The 25,440-nt window shown below is 41.3% G+C and overlaps 1 protein-coding gene across 1 annotated transcript in view; it reads left to right on the top strand.

Moving 5' to 3' along the window:
• The first annotated feature begins 338 nt into the window (after positions 1-338).
• Positions 339-25,440, top strand: part of ZDHHC17 (zinc finger DHHC-type palmitoyltransferase 17) — a 69,407-nt gene continuing 44,305 nt past the window's right edge. Inside the window, exons 1-2 of the mRNA XM_032182484.1 lie at positions 339-419; positions 16,978-17,081. Coding sequence (XP_032038375.1) covers positions 357-419; positions 16,978-17,081 — 167 coding nt within the window. The 5' untranslated portion in view covers positions 339-356. The remainder of the gene's footprint in view (positions 420-16,977; positions 17,082-25,440) is intronic.

Below are 25,440 nucleotides of genomic sequence, written 5' to 3' on the forward strand. Positions count from 1 at the left end.
AGTTAATTAATCCAGCTGAAATTTCTCAGAAACCACACGCCGAGAGCGGCATCCCCAAGCACCAACGCGCTCCCAAAGGGCATCGAGGCACGGATACCGCCCACTGCCCGTTAGCACCCGTTGGTGCCCGTTAGAGCAGGCTGGTGCCCGTTAGCACCCGTTAGAGCTCGTTAGAGCTCGTTGGTGCCCGTTGGTGCCCGTTAGCGCCCGTTAGAGCCCGTTACCCTCAGCCCCCCCCCCCCGCTCCCTCTCCCCTCCCTGCGCTGCCCTCAGCCGGCGGCGGGGGCGGGGGCGGGGCGGCGCGGCGGCGGCGCGCGCAGCACCCGGCATGCAGCGGGCGGCGGGCTCGCTCCAAGATGGCGGCGCCGCTGGAGGAGTACGAGAAGGAGGCGGGCTGCGTGCCCATCCTGCACCCCGAGGTCGGGCCGAGCGCGGCGCCGGGGCGAGGCCGCACGGGGCGGCGGGGCAGGGCAGGGCAGGGCACGGCAGGGCAGGGCAGGGCACGGCAAAGCAGGGCAGGACACGGCAGGGCACGGGGGCAGCGAGGCGAGGCGGGGCTGGCAGCGAGCGGGGCGGGAGGTGCCCCCGGGCGGTGCCCCGCCGCCCCCCCCCCAGCCCCGGGATGGGGGAGGAGGCCGCCTCCTGCCGGCCCCGGCGCTGTGGGGCGGCTGTGGGTCTGTCCGGCCGTGTGTCCGGCCTGCAGGGGGGAGTGGGGGCAGGCACGGCGGGGGGGGCTCGCTGTGTGCTCCCGTGTGGGGCTGCGGGGGTGTTGGGGTGCGCAGCGCCCGCCTGGGGGGAGAGGGGGGAGCGTGCGCCAGGCGCCGGGGTGTGCTGGGCAGGTGGCACGCGTTTTCCTTAAAACAGCGTCTTGAGGACACTTCGGGCTTTGCTGAGGACTGAGGAGGTGCTGTAGGCCGCTGTATGCGGCTGTGTATCCTACCCGCTCCGAGCCGCGCTTTCCTACGGCTTTAAAACAGAGACACATGTTCTGGAGGTTAAAGAGCAAAGCGTGCACCCCAAATACGTCCTGGTTATTATTTTTAAGCGATATGCACAGACAGGCACCGCGTGTTTCTTCAGAGTTACTGGCGAGGCACTCTCATTTCCAGTGTCTGATGTTCTTCAGAAGTGACAGAAGTTCGCAGTAGCAACCCAAACTGAAGGCTCTGCTTCAAAGGAAATATCCCGGGCAGAGGGAAAGACAAAAACTGTAAAATGGAATAAAAAGCATCTGCACTCTCTTAGTCAACCATAGCATTTTATACGCTGTGTATTAGTATTCATTAGGTGAACTTTTGAGTAATTGCCTCATAGCGGGTGAACGCGTCTCAGGTTAAACGGAGGCGTTTCGCTAGCTGGGTGACCTGGTAGAGTTTGTTACTTACTCAGCTTTGTGCACCAAAGGAATGTGTTTATGAAGGGTGAGGAAGGAAATTAATATAACGTTGTACCATAACACCAACCCAAATGTGTCAATTTGCAGTAAACACCGCGACTCTTGAGGTTTTGTAGTTGGATTTACCTGGAAGTGTTGAGTATTGGACCAGTCGATAGTCAGGTGCTCTCTGGCTGTATATAAGGGCAGTGTTTGCGTGGATCTTAGTGGGTGTTCCCTCAGTCCTTAAAATTCCTTTATGCAAATCAGCTTTCACAGAGAAGGATGTTTTTGGTGTTGGTGGCTGTGAGAAGAGTGTTTCTGGAGCATCTTTAAAAGCATGAGGATCCTGTCCCATGGGGGGCTGTGCTGCCACAGACCCTGTGGTCAGTGGCTCTTCTGAAGGTCAGCGGCCTTCGTGCTCGGTGACTTCCACCTTTTAAGAAAATAGCACCATGTCCTTATGTAAGTGGTGACGTTGGAGCATATAATCGGTTCTTACGTTTGTACACACAGAAAAGTGATGCTTTTTATAGGGCTGTCATAATCTTTCCCAGTTTCCCATGTTTTGTGCTAGTGTTATCTCGGTGTCATGCATCTTTTTCAGATATCTTTCTGTGCTTTTTAAAATTAGTTTTGTTTCTGACTGTCTTTTTGTTTGACTAATTTGAGCTACTTTCAAAGTTTAAGGGGCTTTTTGGGGGAGGGAGATGGTTGGTTTTTATGTGGGCTCTCCGGCTTTGTATTTGACCATGAGGTATTTTTGAATGCTGTCCGTGTGGATGTTGTAGGAAAGATGGTCTTAGAAATTGTGAAACATTACTTAAGTACTAAGGCGCTGAAAGATTTATGTATTTGTTTATTTATGAAAGGCTCAGCATAAACAAGTGACCCAGGTAATTTTTGGTAAGAAGAGGTAAAAACTGTTCTGAAAATGTGAACGCTTAAGGAAGCTGATTATGCGACTGGTTTTTATGGTGTGTTTTCTGTTTTGGTTTTTTTTTTTTTTTTTTTTGGACCAAGTTTGTGGGTCTTCTACCCACTTGAAAGCCAGCCTAATTTATTAATGGAAACTTGTTTCCGAGGGTATTCTTTCGTATTGAAGTTCAGTTTGGTAAACTACTGCTGTAGAGCATACAAACATCATCTTAGACATGAAGTGCAATAGCCAACAGCCACTTTGTGTCGTATGAGCACTGTGTGGTCTTACAGCATATGATAAAGTCAGCTGGGCAACTGTTAGGTCTCCGAAGCAGTGGCTGGAGGGAGTTGTTCCTGAAAGCCTTGCAGGAGCGAACCTACTAGACTTGAGGCGCTTTTGTGAATAATTTGGGAGTAATTACAAAATTGCCGTTAATAAAACTTGCAGATGAACAAGGTGGATAGGTATTAAGCAATGAGGACAGAACAAGTGTACAAAACCATCTCGCACTCACATGAAGGTGTGCTAGTAAAGCAAAGTCCACCTTTATGCAGCCGTATTCTTATGTGCTGAAGATAAGGAACGCAGGCATGGGACTGTATCCAGAAATATATTGACTGGTGGGATATAAATATGAGCAGTTTTGCAGAAGCTCAGTATAATTCTGTGACTAAAAATGTGCAGTATATTCCTTGATTATTTTTTTTAAAGGTGGTTTACTGATCCGGAGCAAGGAGATGATTTTTGGCTGAGCATGGGGTAATGCTAACAGTGAAGTGTTGCCTTGAAGTTTTGAGTCTTTAAAAGTGATTGTTGAACACTGGGAAATGGGGGAAGAGTTTAAAAACCGACTTTAATAATGCCTTATGGTGAAAGGCTTGGAGAAAAACGTTCACATTGTTAGAAATAGTGAGAAGTGGCTTTTGGCAGCGCTGTTACTGGGATGCAGCGCTTTATTTAGGATATACTTGACGAGATCCAGTGGCTGGAAAGTGAAGCCAGATGGGACTGAGCTGAAAGGCACAAGTGGTAAACAGCGAGGGTGACTAACAACGGAAGAAGGGAAAGGAGGCATTATCCAAGCCCTGATGCTTTCAGCTGAGTTTGGGCGCCTTTTGGGAGGCTAAATGCAAACTTTTGAACTGGGCACGCCTAGGCGCAGATGGCATTGGCTGCTCTGCAGTGTGGTAGCTCTCCTGCAGGAGCTGGGGTGCACACATGGAGCACCCCAGCGTGGGGCATGGCACTGGGCTGGGCAGTCCCTGCTGGTTTGTTTCCTCCTCCCACTGCTCAGGTCGCCCAGTGATGGCTGCAATGCAAGCTCTGCTTCTGTCTGTATGGCGTAGCACTGGCATGGGAATGCTGCTTGCCCTGTTTGCACTTGGACTAAATGGTCTTAATAGTCCTCACCACCTTCCTTCAGTTCAGAAGATCTTCTAAACAGTTCTTCTGACGCCTTCTTGATGGTTCGGTGGTAGGTGATGATATGGTTGGATGTTTCCCTTTGTAACAAAGGAATTGTGGGGGAATATTCAGGAAACAGACTTTGTTTTTATCCTTCCTTCTTCTTGTTTGCAAAATATTCCTTGTGTGTGAGCTGATACTGCCTGACCTGCCGAAGGTATTTCAGCTGTTGAGGGCTGTGCTTCTCCTGACGTGTGGAGCACTCTGAGCCTGTTCTCCAGTGCTATGAGGCTGTGTTGGGTGGGTTTGAGAGAGGTGGAAGTGACTGGTAATTAGGAAAGTCTTGGCTGTAGGAGTTGATTTTTTTTTTTTTTTTGGCTTACTCTGGTTAGAAAAATCTTCTTGTTAGACTTCAGAAGTGACTCTGGAGCTTGGTCAGGGTCTCTCCAGAAACTAAGCTTACATTTGTGATCTCATTCAGTTGTTATTTATTGCTTTATTTGAAAAAGGAGGATGGAACCGTGACGACTCAGAGAAGTTAGCATGTTTGATATCGGAAGTTGAATCTTGTTCCATGTGTCATGCTTAGCTTCATAGGCTGTGAGGCCAGAGGGGAAAGCAAGTCTAAATTTAACCTGCCTTCTAATGCAGGCATGGAAGTTTTTTTATGAAATAATTATTTTTATAGCCAGGATACTACTTCTATAGTAAAAAAGAAAATCTTGCAGTAACAGATACTACTGTATGGCTGGGCAAGTTGCCCTGAAACTTAATTATTCTGTTAAAGACTTAAACCTACCTCTAAAATGAATTTAATTTGTTTCAGATCATTAGGTCTTGAGAGATATCTATCCAAATAAATACATACAGATCTATAATATGCAGATGATTATCAGATCCCTACACTAGAGCTGTGGTCTGCAGTCATACTGAATCTTCTGAGTATCTTGTTGAGACATGTTTTTTGTATTCTTTGCATGTTTTTATGGCATTATTCTGAGAGCAATATAGTAGCAGGCTCGAGAACAAGCTGCAACTTTACTGCTGCAACTGGCCCTGTGTGACTGCTACTAAAGCAGCTGGGAGGATGGAGAACCTCACACTGCAGGAGAAGATCAGGTTTGAGACCTCTAAGGAACCTGGAGGTGCACAGGTCTATGGGACCCATTGAGATACATCTGTGGGTCCTGAGGGGATGGGCGGATGTAGTTGCTAAGCCACTGTCCATCCTTTGTGAGAAGTCAGGGTGGTCTGGTGAAGTTCCCACTGACTGGAAGAGGGCAAACATAACCCCCATTTTAAAAAGGGACTAAAGGGAGAGCTGGGGAACAGTAGGCCAGTCTCACCTCTGTGCGCAGCAAGATCCTGGAGCAGATCCTCCTGGAAACTATGCCAAGGCACATGGAAAATAAGGAGGTGGCTGGTGGCAGCCAGCGTGGCTTCACTAAGGGCAGATCCTGCCTGACAAATCTGGTGGCCTACCAAAATGGTGAATAGGGGATGAGCAACTGACATCATCTGTCTGGACTTGTACAGAGCATTTGGTGCTGTCCCTCATTGTATCATTATCTCTAGACTGGAGAGCCATGGATCTGATGGATGGACCACTCACTGGGTAAGGAAGTGGCTGGGTGGTCGCCCAGCTCTTTAGGAGTTGTGGTCAGTGGCTCGGTGTCCAGGTGGAGACCAGTACTGAGTGGTGCTCCTCTGGGGTCAGTACTGGGATCAGCACTGTTTGTTGGTGACATGGGCAGTGGATGTACTGGAGACATGGATGCATTGGAGAGAGTCCAGAGGAAGGCCGTGAGGATGCTCGGAGGGCTGGAGCAGCTCTGCTATGGGGACAGGCTGAGGGGAGTTGGGGTTGTTTAGCCTGGAAAAGAGAAGGATCTGGGGAGACCTCATTGCAGCCTTCCAGTACTTGAAGTGCGCCTACAGGAAAGCTGGGGAGGGGCTCTGTTAGGGAGGGTAGTGATAGGATAAGGGGTAGTGGCTTTAAAGTTTAAAAAAAAAAAAAAAAAAAAAAAAAAGGTGTATATTATACATAAAGGAAGAAATTCTTCCCTCAGAGGGTGGTGAGGCCCTGGCACAGGCTGCCCACAGAAGCTGTGGATGCCCCATCCCTGGAGGTGCTCAAGGCCAGGCTGGATGGGGCTTTGGGCAACCTGGTCTGGTGGGTAACATAGAGGGTTTGGAGCTAGGTGGTACTTAAGGGTCCTTCTAACCCAGCCCATTCTATGATAACTTTCACTTTCTTACTCGGTGTTCTCCATATGTGCAGCCCCTTGTAGTGGTCTTGTTGGAAACTGCATCACCTTGGAAGCTTGTGCCCAGTTGATTGTCTATTTCTAAGTCTCTTTAATGCTTTCTGGCTAATTTCCTGGCTGGGTCCTCATTTTATACGTGACCTTACCTTTGTTGGTATTTAAAAAACCTTATCATGGCTGGTCCCGAGCTCCCCAGGAGATACAGTCTGCATTGTATCAGAAATAATTGTCACCCTTTTTTTGCTCGCCATGAAAACTTGCCTCTACGTGGTGTTTGTTCCTAGGTTGTAGAGCAACATGAAACAGGACGGGGTCAAAATATAAGCTCTATGGGATGCTTAGTGCTCTTGCAGTATTGCTATATAGACACTGCACTGCAGCTTTATAACAGGAGCTATTGAAGAGGCTTCTTTTGGCCAGCATGGATAATGACAGCACGTGTAAGTTACCAAACCAATCATAAGAATGAGGCTTGTCTAGTTTGTGATACATCCAAGATAGACCACGTTAACTTTCTTAATGTTCTGATATCTTAATTAAAATATCAGACAAAACTGAATGATACACTTAGGGCATTAACTCTGTACTACTTCCTTATGAGCTGAAAGTGCTGAGTTTGTTTTCCTGGGAAGCTGTGATATCTAGCATCCCTAATCTTTGCTTTTAATAACCGTTTAGAATAGCAACCCATGTTGTCTTTTGTGTAGACCACTGGAGTTTCCTCAGGCTCAGATGGAAAACAGCATTCACATCTTTGGGGTGACACGGCTGGCCTTAACATCCTGTACTTTAAAGGAGTTGGAGAGTACCTGTGATATTAGAAAGCATTTGTATTGTGGCAGCGGGATGCGATTCCAATTTCCCATTTTTTCACTCAGCTGTTTTTGTTTTGCATTTATTGAACAGTTGCAGATGTTGTGGTTTTGTTTTTATTATTGGCAATTCAATTGTTCTTATGTACGACAACTTTTGCCTGTCTGGCATTTTTGGGTATTGGTATCCTGTTTGCCCTTCTAGGGCCAGGGCTCTGCCGTCTCCTTCTGCTTGCTTTTCAGTTTTACATATTTTTCTGACTTGTTGCATTCATTGCCAGTGCTTCTCTTGCAGTTTTTACAAATGTTTTTTCTCCTTTTTTTTTTTTCTTTTTTTTTCCCCCCAATTGTTTCCAGTCCCCTTGTAAACCATGCACTTTTTCATCCTTGCAGGCTTTTCCTTAATAGCATCATTGTGGCTTCTCGGGAATCTGGTAAAACAAACTGTAAATAGCTGAAGCATATATTTTTTTTTCCTTCTACATGTTTTCTTCTGAAAATGCAACAGTAACTGATCGTAACTTTCCGAAGCATCTGTGGTAAATGTCATCTTTGACCTAAACTTGTGTTGACTCAGTTTACGTGGTAAGCACACTTTTCATCTCTCTCAGATTTCACAGAAGTTTGCTCCTTCAACAGCATTTATTTCACTGTGTACCGTTGTGCTCAGAAAATCAATGGGGCATTAAAATTATGGAAGAGGGTACTAGTGACTTGTCAGAAGTTTAGTTTATATTCTCTAGTGCTCAGCAGGTGTGTTTTGCCTGTTTTGCTTTTTGTTCATGCTCCTAGGGGATAAATGGGATTTTTTTTTCTCTATGTAACAGCCTTCTCTCCAGCACGCTTCTGCTGCTGGGTTTCACTTTTGAAAGTACAGTTTCATGCTGAATACTTTATTGTATAGTTTTCTGCTGCTAAATGACAAAGATGACAATTTTCTGTTATTTTAAATTATTTTAATAATTTCATTTGAAATCTGCTCATCTGAAAAGGAACTGAGGAGGTAGGTAAGGGTACAGGCACAAATTACTGTAGAACATAGTTCTTTAAATCTGGGTATAATATAATAAAGCACTTTAACTCCCACTTCTCAGTCCGTAGTAGTTTACCTGTGTACCTAAAGTATGAGATAGCTGCTGATGGATGGATGATACTTTTGTATTTATAAATCTCAAACTTGTATTTACTGTTTCTGAGAACCTTTTGCATGGAAATCAATGTGATTAGGTACGTTGTAAACCTTTTAAGCTTTTTATTGTAAGCTTTTAAATATTTTAGCCATTACAAATGCTAGTAAATGCATCTGTCTTAACGCCTGCTGGCTATACATGTAATACATGTGCAAATAGAAGGCCTTCTGAAAGCCCTAGTTGTGAAGCTGGTATTAACTAAACTATGACACTCTTCAGTCCAGAAGCATCTGTAAGTACATGATGAGGAAGTGGTCAGTTGCTGTTGGATGCTTGCTTTGGACAAACAGGACTGAGCTGCTGCCAGCTGTTAAATCACCTTAATTCGCAAGATCTCTGGCATCTGCATGCAGCAGATGGGTGGAAGGCTCTGGCTGAGCATCTCTGACTCCTCGCTATGTAAAAATGTAAGTCTGCAGCGGAGTGTGCAGGGTTACTCGTGTTACGTGATGGCTGTCGCTTGTAGGTGGAACTCTGCCTCAGCAAAAGATCTGCTTCGTCATCTTTGGGATGAAGCCTTGCTCCATTGATCTCGCTTCTTTTTAAAGAAAGCGTTCTCATTTTCAGTTGTAACCTGCTTTCAAAAGAAAATCAGGAAGTTGTTTTAGGTGCCTCTTTTTTTTTTTCTTTTTTTTTTTTCTCCCATTGTGTGTTAATTCCGTAATTAGCTTCTCCAGGGATTTTCATAAATTATCTTACTTTCAATGGGCCTGTGAAGGATCCGTGCAAACAGGAGGGAAAGCATGAAACAGACCTACCAAGATGCTGTCAAATGTGAAAAGTGATGGAAAGCAGTGACAGAATTGGCATTGGATGGAAGATTTTTTTTTTTGTCAAGTCATACTCATTTTGTGTTAGTGAATGCTGTACTAGAGGGAGGGGAGAATCCCAGCATAAACTGTGTATGTCCAAATAAAATAAGTCTATGAGTGTGTATTTACAAGCCAAACACCAAACTTTTATTTTTATATTTTTTTAGTGTTTTATGTGACCAGCTAGGATTCAAATGGAGGTGGCATTGCATATCTTTTCCATGGGCAATGCCATCTGGTTTAGATGCTTGTTTTCCAGCATGTGTTACCTGAACTGAAGGTCTATTTGCATCATCCCAAATCGGCACTCCCATGCTCATGGTTGTCTCCTGAAGCAGAAGAACCTACACAGCCCTGCAGAATTTCATTCTATCTAGGACTTCCTCATGTGGATATAGGAAAGAGTGGACTGCTCCCATTTGACAACAGCTGGCAGTTAGATTAGCTCTGTCCGATACTACCTGAAGCTTTACTGCTGTTTCTGGAGAAGAAAAAGCTTTTCTGACATGATTCTGCCTAAAATTAAGCCATGGTAACTAGTGTCTGTTTCTGTGGCTGTGCTGCAGAGTTAGGTGAAGGGATAGGGACAAGGAAGTATCATCAATTTTAGAGAATGTTAATGTTATAAATGTGAACATAGAAACATGATCTTTTTTAGGAAAGTTATTAATTGTTTTGCTTGTAGTTTGTGAGCGCTTCTTTATTAATATTAGTTCATGAGTGGCTGATATATACGCTAATGGGGGTCTGTAAGTAATATGCAAATGAGTACAAATAAATTCATCTTCATAGCTTCTGGTGCTTCTTTAAAAGTGGGAGGAAAATTGCAAAAGCTTATTAAAAGCAACGCGCTCCACCAAATGAAGAACAGAGAAATTGAATGTAGAAATGTGGGAGAAGGAATTCTTTCATTCTTTTAACCCACGGTAGTCTGTTAAACATAACACACACATGAGGATTGTTTCATTATTTAGCTACCCCGAAATAGCACGCGTAGTTGCAGTCACTTCGGATTTTATCTAGATTCTTTGTGTTGCAGCCAGATACTGAAATAGTGTAGTTGTCAGTAAAGATACATATGTGTCACAATGCCTGAATGTTTTGCTTTTCCTGTTTTCATTAAGAAACACAGGAAATAGTGTGCGATATTTTGTAAAAGGTAAGGCTTTTATTTGTACATTTTTATCTTAGTTAATATTTCTGTTTTAAGTGTCTTTTAATGAACTTGGTCACCATTCAGGATTTGACAATCATGGTATCTCCTTCTTTGCAGCAACATTGCGTAATGTTAAGGGAGAAGCAGTTCTAGCCATCTGGTAATGCCTACCAGAGCCATATGTAGCAGCTGTAAGCAGCAGTATTTTCCTCCCTTCCTTATGTCCAAGCAGGCATATTGACCTCTTCATATCCTTCTGCTATGAGAGTTACGAAATTGCTATCACAGAATAATTTCATCTTGGCCATCTTATTCTTTCATGCAAAACTTCCTTTTTTTTTTTTTTTCTATGAATACAGTTTTCAGAATTATCTTTAAACTTCTTTTATGTTTGGCTTCTTTGATTGGAAAAGATTAAGATTTGGGTGCTGAGGGTAAATCAGCATAACTTGCGAATTTGGTTGTTAAGAGAATTGCTTGGGAATGCCAGTATTGTTTGTGCTTGGCAGTTGTATTCTCCTCCCCTTCATCCCCCACATTTCTTTCTTTCTCTTTTAGTCTTATTTTTCATCTTTTGCTCCATTTTCTGTTTCTTCAGTTTATTGGTCCCATTTTCCCGAGGAGGTTCCCTTTTCTCTTGCACCGTGTTTTCTTCTTTCCAAAATACATTTTTCAGCCTTCTCTGCGTAATTTTTTCCCTACCCTTCATTACTTCTGTGTCTGTGCAAGCAGCCTGCACAATTTGTGCCTAATGAGCAATGACAAACTAGCCACAGATGCATGTGAGTGATTAGGGCACTGTCAGAGGATAGTCACCGAAGTGGAAGCTCATCTAGAATAAGTAGTAATGAGGGGACCAAGTTTAATTATAAATAAATAAAACTCTGTTTCTCGTGCAGCCTTCCCAGCCAGACAGCTCTACCTGTTCCTAGAAGCAGCAGCATTTTCTTCATCCTGCCAGCCTGGAGTCCTTCACCATTTAAGAACTTGAGCGTGTAACTCCACGATTGCTTGGTCAAATTGGCAACCAGCAGCTGCTAAGGTCTTGCTACCTTGTTTTCCCTCTGCCAGTGGCTGCAGAGCTTGTCTTTTTGTGGCAGAAACAGATTCAACTTGCAGCCCTGGTAGAAGAATCAGGCAAGAGCAGAAAAATTTCTTCTTTCTTCCAAGACCTGAGCTGGCTGACTGCAGCTGCAGCTCTCAGTACTGAGCCATGCAGGGGAAGCAGATAGCCAAGAGCAATGGGGGTGGGTGGGCAGAGAGATGACCTTTCTGTTTTAGCAATGGTCAGCTCTTCATTTGGCTCAAGTCACCCTTGGAAACGGCTCCTTGAAGCAGGATGAAGTAAGTAGAGATTTGGTGTTTGCAACCTGCTTATTTTAAATCGGTGAAATCGAGCTTCATCTCTGCTACCTTCTATTTAGCTTTCCTGGCAGCCAGGCAGGGAAGAGTGGGGAGATGGAAAAGCCATTGACCATAGAGATCAGAAGATCAACATAAATGATTTCAGTTAGGTTTTCATCTTTGAATTGGCTGTTAGTGGTTTTTAACAGTCAGTCATTGTTATAAAATTAAATTTTGCTGAAATAAATCCTTTTCGTCATAAAGGGGGAAATATTTTAACACTTTAGGAGTATTCTTGAAGCCATTTGTGAACATGGTATGTGTTGTAAGCTCAATCTGATCTGTTGTTTCTTTACTACCGGTCTGTTGCCTATCCAGAAATAAAAAAAATAAAAGGAAAACCATAGCAATTGCAAGGACTTCAACTCTTTTCCTAAAACTTGTGAGGGGACATGAGTTTAGAGGAGCTTCATTCTTTGCTATTTCAAGTGAGAACTTGAAACTGACGGTAAAAGTGATGCTAAGGTCTATGAAATGCGTGTTGTAAAAAGTGAATTATTTTTCACTTTTTTCACTTTTTTATGTCCTGTTCTGTTAATAACGGTGGGTAAATATTTCAGATCAGAATAGGATTTTTGAACAGAGCTTTTTCTTCCATCTGACAAGTAGAGGGAAGTAATCTGTGTTTTTGTGTGTGTTAATCTTCTGTTAAACCCCCAAAATAGATGTTGTCTGAATGTTGTGACTTAGGGTTTCTTTTATCTTAGCTGCTGGTGCAGACCGACTAACGTTGGACAAACTCAGCCCCATACAGACCTGTAATCGGCCTTCCCAGGGACAAGCAGGACGTTTGCTGTCTAAAAAAGGAGGTTACTTAAACATTTTGGAAATTAAATAATGTACTGGTTGCTCAAGATGTCTTCATCCTTTTCAATCCTGTGTTTCTCCCCATGTTATATTAGTGTTACTCAGACTCGAGAGGCCACATCTGAAAAAAGCCTTTTATGCATGGGGCTATTTTTCCCTGACATTAGACCTAGAAATGGACTGGAAGTGAAATACTCCGTGTAGATTACAAAGTGGTAGGCTTGCAGTGAAGATTGTCTTCTTGTCAGGCCCGTTTATTTTGAAGGATTAATGTAAGTGTTCATGCTAAGTCCTCTTACTGTATCTCTTGAATGAAAATACATGGCTAATGTCTAGGCTGTATCTGAAGGATTTGCAGTTACCATGCATATTATGAAGGAAAGGTGCTCAGTGGCATCAAATTCTTATCTTTTTATAGAGAGATGCAAAAGTTTGCTTGTATTCTAATCAGTGTCTTTTACAGGGCTTTTAACAGGTGAATATATCCAAGCACATAGAGGCTTATGAGGAGTTCTGGTGTCAATACAGTTTTTATTCACATGACTGAGTTGAAACCTTGAATATTCATGCTTATCTGTTTCCTTCTGAGTGTTGGGCTGTCCCAATGCTGAGTGTTGCAAATTCTATGTACAGTTGCAGTCCTTGAGAAAGAGGAGTTACCGTAATCGTGCTGGAAGAGCTTGTCTACTTTCAGATGGTTTGCAATAAGGTATAAAAATGAAATGAACACATTGTAAATTTTTTTTTTTTCTTTCTAAATAAGTACAGAGATATGTGGCAGAATTTGACTGCTGGCTAGGAAGTAACTGCAGGTTTTGTCTCTTCTCATTCAAGAAATAGACCTATCAGAAATCATTTATTTACAAGTGTCTGTATTACAAATTGCAGTTTTCAATTAGAGAACACAAAAAAGGGCATCATCTGAACTTCCTTATGGGTCTTGGGAATGTGCTGTTGGGTTTCAGTGCTGTGCATTGAATAACTAGGGAGAGCTTTGCACTTCGGTTTGAAGTGATGGTGTTAATAGGACTAAATATGTGTCGGTCATAAAGTTTTACTGTTTTGGCTGAAGTTGTTTGATATCTGAATCTGAAGTTACTTGAAATACTATAATAGTAAATGAATCTGAAGTTAATTGAAACCCGTCCATTTACACATAGCTGTTGTAAAACCAGAGGCAGCTAGCAATGGAGTTGTGTTGGCTAGATAGCAGTGCGTAGCAAGCCATGAGATGTGAGGAGGTGAACTGCGTTAAATACAACAGCTTCTAGTTTCCTGAGAGGTCAGCGTTTGGTCCAATGAGTGGGATTCTTTAGCAGAGACTCATACAAACCAGATTGCCCTCTGAAATCAGGAAGGCTGACAGTGACTGCAATATAAAAAGCTGAAGGTTCAGGGGAAGTGCTTCCTGGCTGCGTTGGGTAAACTTCCAGGTAACCCCCTGAGCATCTGTCTGGTGTGCATTCACTTGGGGTGGGTCTTGCAGTGATCCCAGCAGTACAGAAGGAGATCAAAATTTGCACATTTAAAAACATAGGAATGCTGTCATTACCCTCAAGTGCTTAGTAAAAGTAAGAGGTAAGCTGGAGGGGCTGATGAATTTCACCTCTCGCTTCTTTTTTTTCTTAATTTATATGGTTAATAATTAATTTTCAAGCTTCTGCTGTATTCCCATAAACCCTTTAGTGAAAGCATTAGTATCATAGGGCTGTGGTTTCATGGTCACTTTAGGCTGACATAAATACGCATCGCTTCTAAACGGGCAGCTCTCCTGGCTTGCTAGCGTGGGCCCAAGGGAACAGAAGCCTGGTTTGTGTGCTTAAAGTGCTCGGGAAAATGCAGCTTAAGAGAAATAGTGTTCCCTAGTAAATTAACATCTGCCTGAAAATAAGTTTCTGTTTGCTTTTAATAGCTGCGAGATAACAAGACAGATCTCCCCTCCCTCCCCCTCTTCAGCAGCTGTGGCAGCCCAAGAAACACCCTCCATGAATGTCTCCTCATTGGGGGACTCCAGGACACCAGATTGCCTTTGTTCTGGCCTCTGCCTGGTGGATTTTTCCCTTTAGCATCCCAGGGAATTTCCAATTTGAAAAATCCTGGTGTGATTGTGGAGTGTAATAACAGGTGAACAGGCTGTATGAAGTCTGTTTTTTTCTAATTTGAGGGAAAGCAGCATGGCACAAAACCAAAGAATTTATTAAGCTATTCTATTTTGCTTTGTTTTCATTGTCATGTCGTCTGGCACTTTTTTCAGCATCTTTACTCCAGATAGTAACTAGTAGCTGAGGTGGAGGAGGTTTGGTTCAGCTGTTGCCACCTTCAAATCCAAAATGAAGCTGTGTTTCGGGATAGTAAGAGAATGGGTTGCAGCGTGTGATTTGGATGACAGCAGATGCCCTGTTGCAATTTTAGGTTTCCTCCTGTAGAGATGGCAACAGAGAAGCCTTCCTGCTGGGCTGGCAATGCGTAATTGGTTAATCCAGTTAGGTTGTCAGGCTTAGAAAAACAGTGAAACGATGGAGCACCACAGAAAACATCGTGGTCATGAAAAGATGTGCTTGGATCATTTGTGTACTGAGTGAAACTGGGAAAAAAATCATTCCTTTTAAGAAAAGTCAGCATAAAAATTAAATTTTTGCAAGTTATGCATATGGGTAATTTGTTCTGAAGAAGTGAAGGTGTTGAATTGCTTTCCTCCTGACTGGACTGAGAAGGTTCCCAAAAGGCCAAGGATGGTTCAGAAGTGTTACCTGCACCTCCTTTATTTTATTTTTTTCTGAATGGCTTTGTAGAAATTTGTATTTTGTGGAATAAAGGAACATCTTGAAATAAGAAGTGAGCATTCAATGAATTATCTGCAGTCTCTTGACATACTCTAATGGCATTGAGTAAGACTGCTCGCTTTTAACACGTGCCTTTCCATACGGAGATGCCGCAGCTATGTCTGCGTGCATAAGTGCAGCACAATATGGTTGGAAATGGAGACAGACTTGTTTTGTAGAGTTAGGCGTGTATGAGTAGCTAAATCTTGGGGTTTGGTGCTCTGTTCCCTGATTGTCTTAGCTGTGGTGGGTGGCTCAGGCTGTGTGTCATGGGGATTGGCAGGGTGTTATCCAAAGACGGGTGAGGCTGGGGATGAGCGAGAAGAAAGGGAGCACTTCTCCCACTCTTTTACAAGTGGGTTCCTGCTTTGTTCCTGCGGAGCCTTCCCAAGATGTCACTTAAATCCCTGCCATAAGTGAGGATGCAGGTTGTGCAAGGATGTCCTGTTGGGGTCGTCTTCAGGGTCTGCAACTGCCACCAGTGATCCAAAACCATAAGCTCCTGCTGTTTGAAGCAGAGAACAAGACATAGCAATTAGGACCCAGATAGCTCTACTGCTTTTATAAAAGCTTGCTCTTATACTTCGAGATGATGGAGAATCGAGTAATAGAGGATACAAAATACTGTTTTATCCCATAAAGCACAAAATAAAGTTTGCATTGTTTACCTAAGTATGTGTTACAATCAGAAAAAAGGATGGGTGTGTCCAGTGTTTATGGACATCTTGTTTGTATGCCATGTTCTGTCTTTATTCTGGGCCCAAATCCTAGCTTGATTTGGAGGAACTACTTTTTTATGTCAAGAACTTGGCAGTGCTAATAGATCTTAACATTCAGTCTTTGATTTTGACCGAATTTATCCTTCTGCATTTGTTTCTGAAGATTTTGCTTGCAGTATTGCTATGTTGTAAAGTTCTTGGTAAAAACAAACAAAACAAAAAATCCAAAAGCTTGAATCTCTTGAAAGGCTTTTTATGTACAAAATTTCTGTAGTCAATATTAACTTAGTACAATGCAGTGCTATAAAATGTACCGAATGCATTAAAATCCTCATTTTACTTTTTTTTTTCTGATTGCGTTGTATGTAACAGAAACATTCAGCTTAAGTTATTCAGTGCTGATACACAGGCAATCAGCTACACAGTGTTTGTGACAAATGGAAAATTGTAGAGAAAACGCCAAATACATTCCATTTCAACTTGCTGAGTTGATTTATCTGAGTTTCTACATGCATGCAGCTGTTAAAGAAAAATGGTGCGTTGCCACCCGAGTGATCCGTCAGCGCGGTGTTTTAATGTAAATTCCACCAAGGGGAACATTAAGGGTTGTAGCGATGCTGTTCATCAAAGTAATTAAGTAAATAGGAACTGTATATGATGACGAATGTGTCGTGCTGATGCTTTGTACTTTTGTGCTGAGGAGCTCTGACAAAGTATTAAATTCTGGTTTTTAAACTTTGTGCCAAAAAAGAGACGCATTGATTAAATGTATAGATCACCTCTGAAGCTGGGACTTGAGTTGAAGAATCAATAAAGTGTTAGTAGGTTCCAGCCACCGGTATTATCCATTCTCAAGTATTTATTTTACAGACTCTGTGATTTGAAGCGTAAAATTTGTAGTAGCGTTGAGACTTTCTCAAATTGTGGCCAATAGCTTTTTTTTTTTTTTTTTAAGCTGTTACTGTATGTATTGCATTTATTTAAAATAAATTCTGTTTCCCTTTGTTGGCATTCTCAAAAACTTCCTCAGGAAAGGATTTGCCAGAGCCCTGCTGCTATGGGTAGCATGTTCTGTAAGGTGTTTTCAGTCTGTTCTCAGGAATACAGTGGCCTACTTTGCAAAAAGCACCAATATGGCCAGTCAGCTGGTCACCCTCAGATTCAAGTAGCTTTATAGTGCTTTGAACTGGGTCCTTATATTATTTTTACTTACAGATTTGCATTTTTTTCTGAGAAACTTCAGTAATGCTCATTTTGGTGTTCTAATAACAAGTTTGTCTCTTTTAGGAAATAAAGCCTCAAAGCCATTACAACCATGGATATAGTGAATCTCTTGGACGGAAAAGCCACATTGATGATTACAGCACTTGGGACATTGTCAAAGCCACACAGTAAGTTTTTTTTGAGAGTCAAATAGCAAAATATATATATAGCAAAATGCAAATATATAGCAAAATATATTTTTATATATAATATATATGTATAGAAAAATGTATTTTTTTAATATGCAGAAAGTTGAAGGCTAACTGTATTTGTAGATACAATAACGCAAGATTTTAGAAGTGAGCCCTACAGTTTAAGATCATTTTATGAGCAATGTGAGAAACATGTAGGAAGCATTGTGATAAGTTGTAAATATAGGTGGTTGCTGGGCAGATTGTTGGAAGAGAAAGTACAGTTTTCCTCCAGCTTGTACTGGTGTTTATTTTCTCTAAGTGATGGTTAAGAGGTAAGTGGGCAGCATATTGATGAGCAAATGTGAGGATTTCCTTGATTTCTTGGCATCATTTATGGGTTAGAAAGACTGCATCTGTATGTAGCTTCCTCCATCATCTCTAATTCTCCACTTTCAGTGGTGCTATGAAACTGACTTTATTGCTGAGAAAAGAATTGTAGGAGTAAACTGTAAAGAAAATTCAGCTAATAATTGCTTTTTCAATGCAGATTAATTGTATAGAAGACAAATCTGTGTAGTCCTGTAATACGTACTGACTCACAAGACTTTCAGAAGAATTGTCATAGAACTACTTTTCAACTTTATGTTGTTCACTGTTCAGAAACCACCACCATCACTTTGACCCGTGGTTTTCAGTTAGCTGAGATGATACAATTTCATTTTTAAAAACTATTGTTAGTTTGAAATCCTACTCTATTGCCAAGCTATTTGCCTTTCTTTATAAAAGAAAAAAACAGCTTTTAGTTTCTTTCCTAAAAGTCATCTCCTTGAACTGAAGGCACCTTTGCAGCTCAGTATTTGACATAGGCCACATGTAGGTTTAGGAAGTATGTGCTTTCCTTCACCTTTTGAGTTCTTAGGGATTTAACTTCCTGATGTAGATGTTGACTGACCCTGCAGTTGTTGCTCTATAGGGTTTAATAGTAACACTACAACCTATAATCTTCTTATCAGGGGATTCTTAGAAATTAAAGCACTGGTATAACATTGAACTGGCTGCTTCTTAAGGGCATGGAACTATGACAGCAGAAGCGATGATTTTGCAAATTACCTGGTTTCATTTTTGTATGCTTGAAGCCCTGAAACACATTTGTCTCAGATAAATGTCTCTGTCATTATCCCTCAGATTTAGGTTGATCTGTGCTTTCAGCTGAGGTGCTTTAATTCTTTTCTGGTCTCCTCTGACAATTAATAGGGCTGTGAGTTATGTGTTACATTCCTCCACAGTCTTTGTGTGATGCAGTTGGTGAGAAGTCCTCTCCTCTGTAAGAGGACTGCTGTTTTCTATCACAGCCCAAATGCTTAATAGCTCAGGGAAAGATGACTCAGCGTGGGTATACGATCAAGTTATGCTAGTGGTATTCCTTGGGACCTCCCAGACTAGACGGATACCTCACCTTTATTTTAAGTATTTACTAAGTTTTGAAGACCATGTTATATAAAACATCAGGCCTTAAGGGAGAGAAACTAAGTATTATAAGGCTTGTAGTAAAATAAAGCTGCTAATATATTAATTCAGCCTAATTTAAAAAAAAAAAAAAGTAAGAAAAATGGTCTCCACATTACTGTTGAAGGTGAAGTTTCACATGATAAATAGCAATGGTGAAAGGGTGCATCACTAATGCGTAGTTCCTGCTAAAATGAACAATGTAGTTACTTTTGTAGAAATATAACCTCTTTAGCCTCTTGTACATCTATAACCTTTTTACCTCTTTCTTATTAATAAAAAATGAGTGATCTTATCCTCTGCCACTTGTCCTCAAATAGCATTGTTTACTTAGATTAAAATAACTGGTTCAGTTTACCTTTCAGTTTGGTGCTAATGTAAGTTGAATGCCACAAAAAGCTTTGTTTAAAAAAACAAACAAACAAAAATCTAAAAAGAACACTAATGTATCTACTAGAACTCCCCTCCCCAAGCAGTTCAGTAACTTCAATGACAATACGGAAAAACAGAATAAAAATTATATTCAGTCTGCTTAGTTTTGGCTTTTTTTTTTTTCTTTCCCAAAATTCACATGTGTATTCAGCTAGGATTGGCAGCACAGTTGTTTTGTTTTTGTTGTGTATTTTTGTTTTTTTCCCCAGGACACTTCAAAACCTCCCCTGAAGGATCTAAGTTTTCTCAGTGCAATGATATCAGATGGCAGCTGGGGTACTTACTGTTAATAAAATGAAATCCTATTGTTCTCAGGACTGATCTGAGAGCTAATTATAATAATAGTCTTGTGCATTTTTCTGTTTCTTTAAAAAACAAAACAAACCTGACACTTTAAGAAAGACAAATCTGTCTGATTGTGTCTTCCAAAATGTTTGTCATTTAATGTAAGACCACTTAAATTGCAGGCTTCTGCAATTTAAGATAGAGGGTGAATTTCACCATAGCCTAGAGTTGTCTGTTATCGTGTTTGTGATAACCCACACAGGAAGCAGTCAGTCGCATCATATGAGTACCTAGTCAGTCATTTAATCTTTTTCAGTCACTGTTCATGCTGTATTTCATGTACTACATTATTAAAAGCTTCTCCTGTGAAATCAACTAGCGTTGTTTATTGCTGCAACACATACTGAAATGGGGAGCATAGCTTCTTAAACTTTAATGTTGATGATGAAAATGTTTAATTCCTCTCCACTCTCTACATGCTGTTTGATTGTAGAATTCCGCTTTGAGATGAAGACTTTATTGGCACATGATTACAGAGAAATAGAAGTGTTAGTAAAATGATGCATTTGCTTTTATGTTTCTCAGCAGGTCAAAATGATAAGAGCTTGCAAGCTCCACACATTTTTCCAGAAGAATATTTTGTTCTTTGTTTCATGCCACGTTGGACTGTTCATGTGCTTTATCTTCTTAGTTTGTAGTTTTAGCACTTACTAAATTAACTTGCTTATACGCTGATCTACAAATCTGATAACCTCTTAAAATCAAATTAAGACTGTATGGAAAAGAGCAGTTCAGTCAATGTTATTGATGCAAGGAGTTCATCAGTATTTGTGTTTTTCTCCCACTATAAATGTATTCCTCATAAGTTGCATAAACTGGATCTAGGCATGATTTACACCAAAAATACTCTGTTTATTTTGCAGAAGCTTGTGCTGGAGTAAGAATGATAGTTTAATTTTAATACACATTGATGTGAAGGACACTTTCTATTGGCTATTTTATGTGTCCAAAGACATCTAGCTAGAGTTAAAAGCACTACTTTCTTTCTTTTAACTAGAGTTAAAAGCACTACTTTCTTAACCCTTCACATTGTAACATCTGCAAGATGTTTGTAGTCCCTTGGCACCTTGTATTCAATTATAGCAAAATTCAAGTTTATTCATGTAACGTTTCCACTGTTTTTGAAAAGTAGAAGCAGGCAGAAGCAGGCCACTCATATATTTGAAAATACATTTTCAATGCACTGGTAAAAATGGGCCATTTTTGCCTTTGCTGTTGCAGTAGAGTAATATAAGTTTACTCCATTTTACTCAATTTAGTAAGTACTTCACCTGGAACTGCGTGGCAGGTCTTTGTATTTCTTCTGTCTCTATAAAATCCAAGGATGGGCTGTGTACCAGTTTAGTTTCTCTGATACCTGCTCTCACTAGAGAGGAGTGAATGGAGTTTCCTATAAACTAGGAAAAGCCATAAGCTGTTTAAAAGTGGAAGTGTAATTGGGGATATTTTAGGTCTGTTTATTTCCATTTCTTATGGATTAGCACTAGTAGCTCTGCTTCATCCAAGTTGGAGTCAACTTTGAACATGATGACCTAGGAGAGGTACCATGATAACATAGTAACTTAAAGCTCATTGCTGGCTGTTTTTTTTTTTTTTTTTTTAGATCTTTTAAGCCATGAAAATAATGAGAAACAGCTAATGTTTACAGGTGGAGAAGTATGTGGTGGGTTATGACCAGAACTAACTCCAGAACAAGTTAATTCTTGCTTTGTGATTTTCAACTCTGAGTGAAGAGGCACCTTCTGCTTGCAGTGACCTTGAGCAAATTCCAACTGCTAGAAGTGTGTTAAATAACTATTATGAACATTAGTATTAAACATTAATAAGATTAATAACATTTGAGGCTTCTGCAGTATTGATTCTCTGTGCTCAAATATTATGGTTTTGTTATTGCAAGATTAACTTTTCTGCTAGTTTTATTAACCAGTATCATTAAAAATGAGATTTGTATGCATTGTGAAATAGTGCAACAAAAATATGCTGGATCTATGCTGAATCTTGCTCAGAAATAAATAAATTGGATACATTTGAGAACTGGCTTTTGTCCTCACCATTTCTTATTATTCATACTGTACCAGACACGAAGGAAAAAAAAAGATACATAGAAAATAATTCAAATTGGTCAGGGCTGGCCAAAGTGATGATTACTCCTGTTTTTATTTCATCCACCCATAGGGGATGAAGGTCAGATTGTGACAAAAGTATGTGTTCTTTGCCTGCTCATTTCAGCCTCTGGAGTTTATATACATACCAGCTTTAGCAATATAATTTAAGCTTGAATGGAAGGGTGTTGTGTTTTTTTAACCACGTTTACAACATAGCCACAACCGTCTAGCCAATCTGGGGCTCTGGAGTGTATACAACAGCTGAAATTCTCTTGTCTCTCAACATCATTGTTCCAGGTCCGTTAGGCAGCTCTTGAGTTTGCTCAAGAGCAGTTTTGCTGTTGAAAACAAAGCTGTCTTACTGTTTAACACACCAAAAAAATATATATGTGAAAGGCTATGTTAGTATTTAACTGCCATTGTTCGTGGGAATGAAACTTTAAAAGGTGAAACAAAAAAAAATTTTTGTATTAATTGCATTTCCAGTTAAAACAGCTTTGATTGTATTTGCAGTGATAGTAAGGTAAGGGAGGAGGCTCCTGGCCTATATGCTGGTTGTTGGTGTGGTGATGTGCTCGCTGAAGAGAGAGACCTTCTTACTACTGTGACCAAATTTGATGTTGCTCCTATGGCAAAGCTGGCAGCATCTATTTTTAAGACTGCGTGCTTGCAGACAAAAACCAAAGATTACAAATTTAAGACACAAAGGGATTCTAGGACACTATTATTGAAAGTATTAAATTAAGAATATAATTTACGGTGACAAGATACTATAGTTACTGAATTGGCTTAGACTGTGACAATGAAATGAACTTGCACAATGGGATTTTTGCTCTGAAAGAACTAGTCCCATTTTTCGCAAGAACAAGACAAATTCAGCAGTATTGACTATATTCCTAAATTATATTCCATTGATGCTTACCATCCTCCAGAATTCACCCAGATGCTGAATTTGTTGTACTAATATACTGATCTGTTGAGAGGATTTGTCTTCCTTCTTCTCTCTTGAAGGGAATACAACCTTTATAGCAACATTGTGAGTATGCAGACTGAAATAGGTGGCTTTCAAATGTTGTAATCTAACAGTGCATCACTAACATTTGGAGAAGACAAAGTGAAGTCAGCCATGGCAGACTAATGAAAGAAAAACTGTGTAGTGTGTTAAGAGAAGAATGCTACATTTCTAGGACGGAGCTCAAGAAACCATGGCTGCATCAGATTCAGTGTTTTCTTCTATTTAATTGTAGAGAGCATACTGTTTCCAGTAATAGGAACAAATTGCTGTAAATTCCTAACCTTTTGCCAGCTGTTTTTTGTCTATCTAGATCCTTACATCCTCTCATGACAATAAATTGGAATTATTAAGTTATACCTTGTTACATATTTTATAATCAGTTACGAACTCCAGATGCTGTAATATGCCAATGTGATATACAGACGAGCAAGTTTGGGAAATTCCAGAAGCGTGTTGAAGATAATTCTCAAACATCAGATGTAGGAGGCCACCTTTCCTAGCTGGCTCACCAAGTACTTAGGACAGGAATTAGAGAAGGCCTTGTGGGAGATGTGACAGGAGGTGGCTGTCTTGGCCACAGTGATCATGAAGCAGTTCAAAAATCTTGGTATAATGTGAAAAAAGGTCTGCAATGTTTCCACCCTGGATTTTAAAAGAGCAAACTTTAAGCTACTCAGGGAGTTAGTTGGCAGTATCCCTTGGGAATTGGCTCCGATGGGTTTAGGGATCTGTGATAGTGGGTCACCTTTCAAGGACCACCACTTAAAAGCCTAGGAGCAGACAATCCCATTGCCCCTGCAAGTAAAACAAGTGGGACAGAAGACAGGCTTGGTTGAATAATAAGCTCTTCCTGGGACTAGGGCAGCAAAATAAAATATATCACCTCTGGAAGCAAGGTCTGGGCTTCATAGGGAGAGTTCAGAGCTGCAATTTGCTTGTTCAGAGAGAAACCAGGAAAAGCTGAAGCCCAACTTGAGTTGACACTGGCCAAGGTGGTGTCAGACAACAAAAAAGGCTTTTTCAGGTATGTGAACAGCAAGAGGCAGTCTAAGGAAAACATTAGACTGATACTTTATGAAGATAGTCACCTGGCAATTAAGGATGAGGAAAAGGCTGAGGCATTTAATTCCTTTTGCCTTAGTTTTTAACATTAATGATAGATCGTGAGCTGCCTAGTCCTCTGTGTTGGAAGACCACAAATAGGGAAGAAATGACTTTCCATATGTGGCTACTGAAATTGTTAGGGAGCAGCTTTATCAGTTGAATATTTGGAAGTAAGTGGGGCTTGATGGGATTCATAGCAGAGTGCTTGAAAGGGCTAGCAGATATTACGGCTGGACACCTCTCAACAATTTACCAAAGGACTTGGCAGTCTGGGAAAGTCCCTGCTGACTGGAAGCTAGCCGATGTTACACCAAGAAGGGCATGAGGGAAGCCGCAGGACACTAGAGGCCTGTTAATCTAGCCTCTGTCCCTCAGAAGGTTATGGAGAAGATTATCTTGGATGCTACCGAGAAGCAGTTAAAGAACAAAGCTATTATCAGGCATAGTCAATGTGGGTTCATCAGAGGAAAGTCCTGCCTTAGCAGTGGCAGAGCCCCTGGCAGCCAAGGGGGCAAACTACTTGTTGGATGTGCTGAACACAGCATAGCCGGCTGGTGAAACCCTTTTGATTCTCCCGCTATGTTTAGTGTTAGTGTGGCCTCACCTTGAATACTGTGTGCCCTTCTGGGCTCCACAGCACAAAAAAGGGTGTTAAGGTGCTTGAAAGCCTCCAGAGGAGGACGACAAAGCTGGTAGCGGGGCTGGCAGCCTGTCCCATGAGGGCAGGCTGAGGCCCTTGGGCTGCCTGGGCTGGAGAAGAGGAGGCTGAGAGGCGACCTCCTGAACTATTCTATTCTACATACTGTGTGGCAAGGTCAGAATTTGCTTTCTTGTCTTCTAGAAGTCCTGCTTTCACTGCATCTCTTTTACTGCCTCGTCTCCTCGTTCTTGGCTGAGTTGCCCCTAGTTGTCCTGACTTGTTTCAGTGGCCCTTGCGGCTGCAGGGCCAGCCAAGAATTGCATCACGTTAACCCATTTAAACAAGTGTCAGAGATCAGCCGGTCTTAAAGCCTTATCACTTTTCCTGGCAGTTGCATGTGTCTGACTGGATGTATTTTGTCTAACTGGTTGCATATTTGTGAGTCTTCATAAACCAAACCTCTCCTTCCCATCCTCCCCTTCTCCCCCCAGCCGCTTAAAAACAAAGCTTTATTGTCAAAATAATTCATGACTGCTGCATTTTTACTGAGTCTGAAGAACCAAGCTATACAGGCTTGTTTCCAGTTTGTATGTGCTGCAGGCAGCAGTCTTTGTTCTGCTTTTGTAATGCTTTTGAAAGATTACAGGCATGACAGCAATATCTAGCATTTTTCATAATTTCCAGTGTGACTTTCCTAAGAAGTAGAAAATATGATTTAAGGAGGTTGTTATGCATAGCACTTCTTTTTTTTTTTTTTTTTTTCCAATACTGTCCGATTAATGTGCTTCAAACCTGGAGTGGGCTTGGAAAGCATTCCTGAGGTTATATGACTTGATTCAATTGAGGCTTCACTACGGCAGGACTGTGTCTGGGTTGAAGAGCCACTCAAACACATTGAAGAAAAAGCAAGAATGGGAACTACCCTGGAAAAAAGGTCTGGATGCCAGTTTTGCCAGCTGACCCAAGGGGAGCAAAGGGGCCTTCAGTTGTCTAAGGCTGTGTCTTCTGCAGTGGAATATGAAAGCAACATAAGGAAAACATACTTAAATTCCAACTTTGAGAGGCTGTTAATCTTCTGTTATTGCAGAAGTCAGGTGTCACAAAGAGAGGAAGCATTGAACTTGACTTCAGGTTGTGCCTGGCACCAGTCTCCTCCTTGAGACTTAGGAAATTCTTGTGGGTTGTATATACTTTCAAATGTAATCT

This window comes from Aythya fuligula, chromosome 1, assembly GCF_009819795.1.
Source record: "Aythya fuligula isolate bAytFul2 chromosome 1, bAytFul2.pri, whole genome shotgun sequence".
Taxonomy (NCBI): domain Eukaryota; kingdom Metazoa; phylum Chordata; class Aves; order Anseriformes; family Anatidae; genus Aythya; species Aythya fuligula.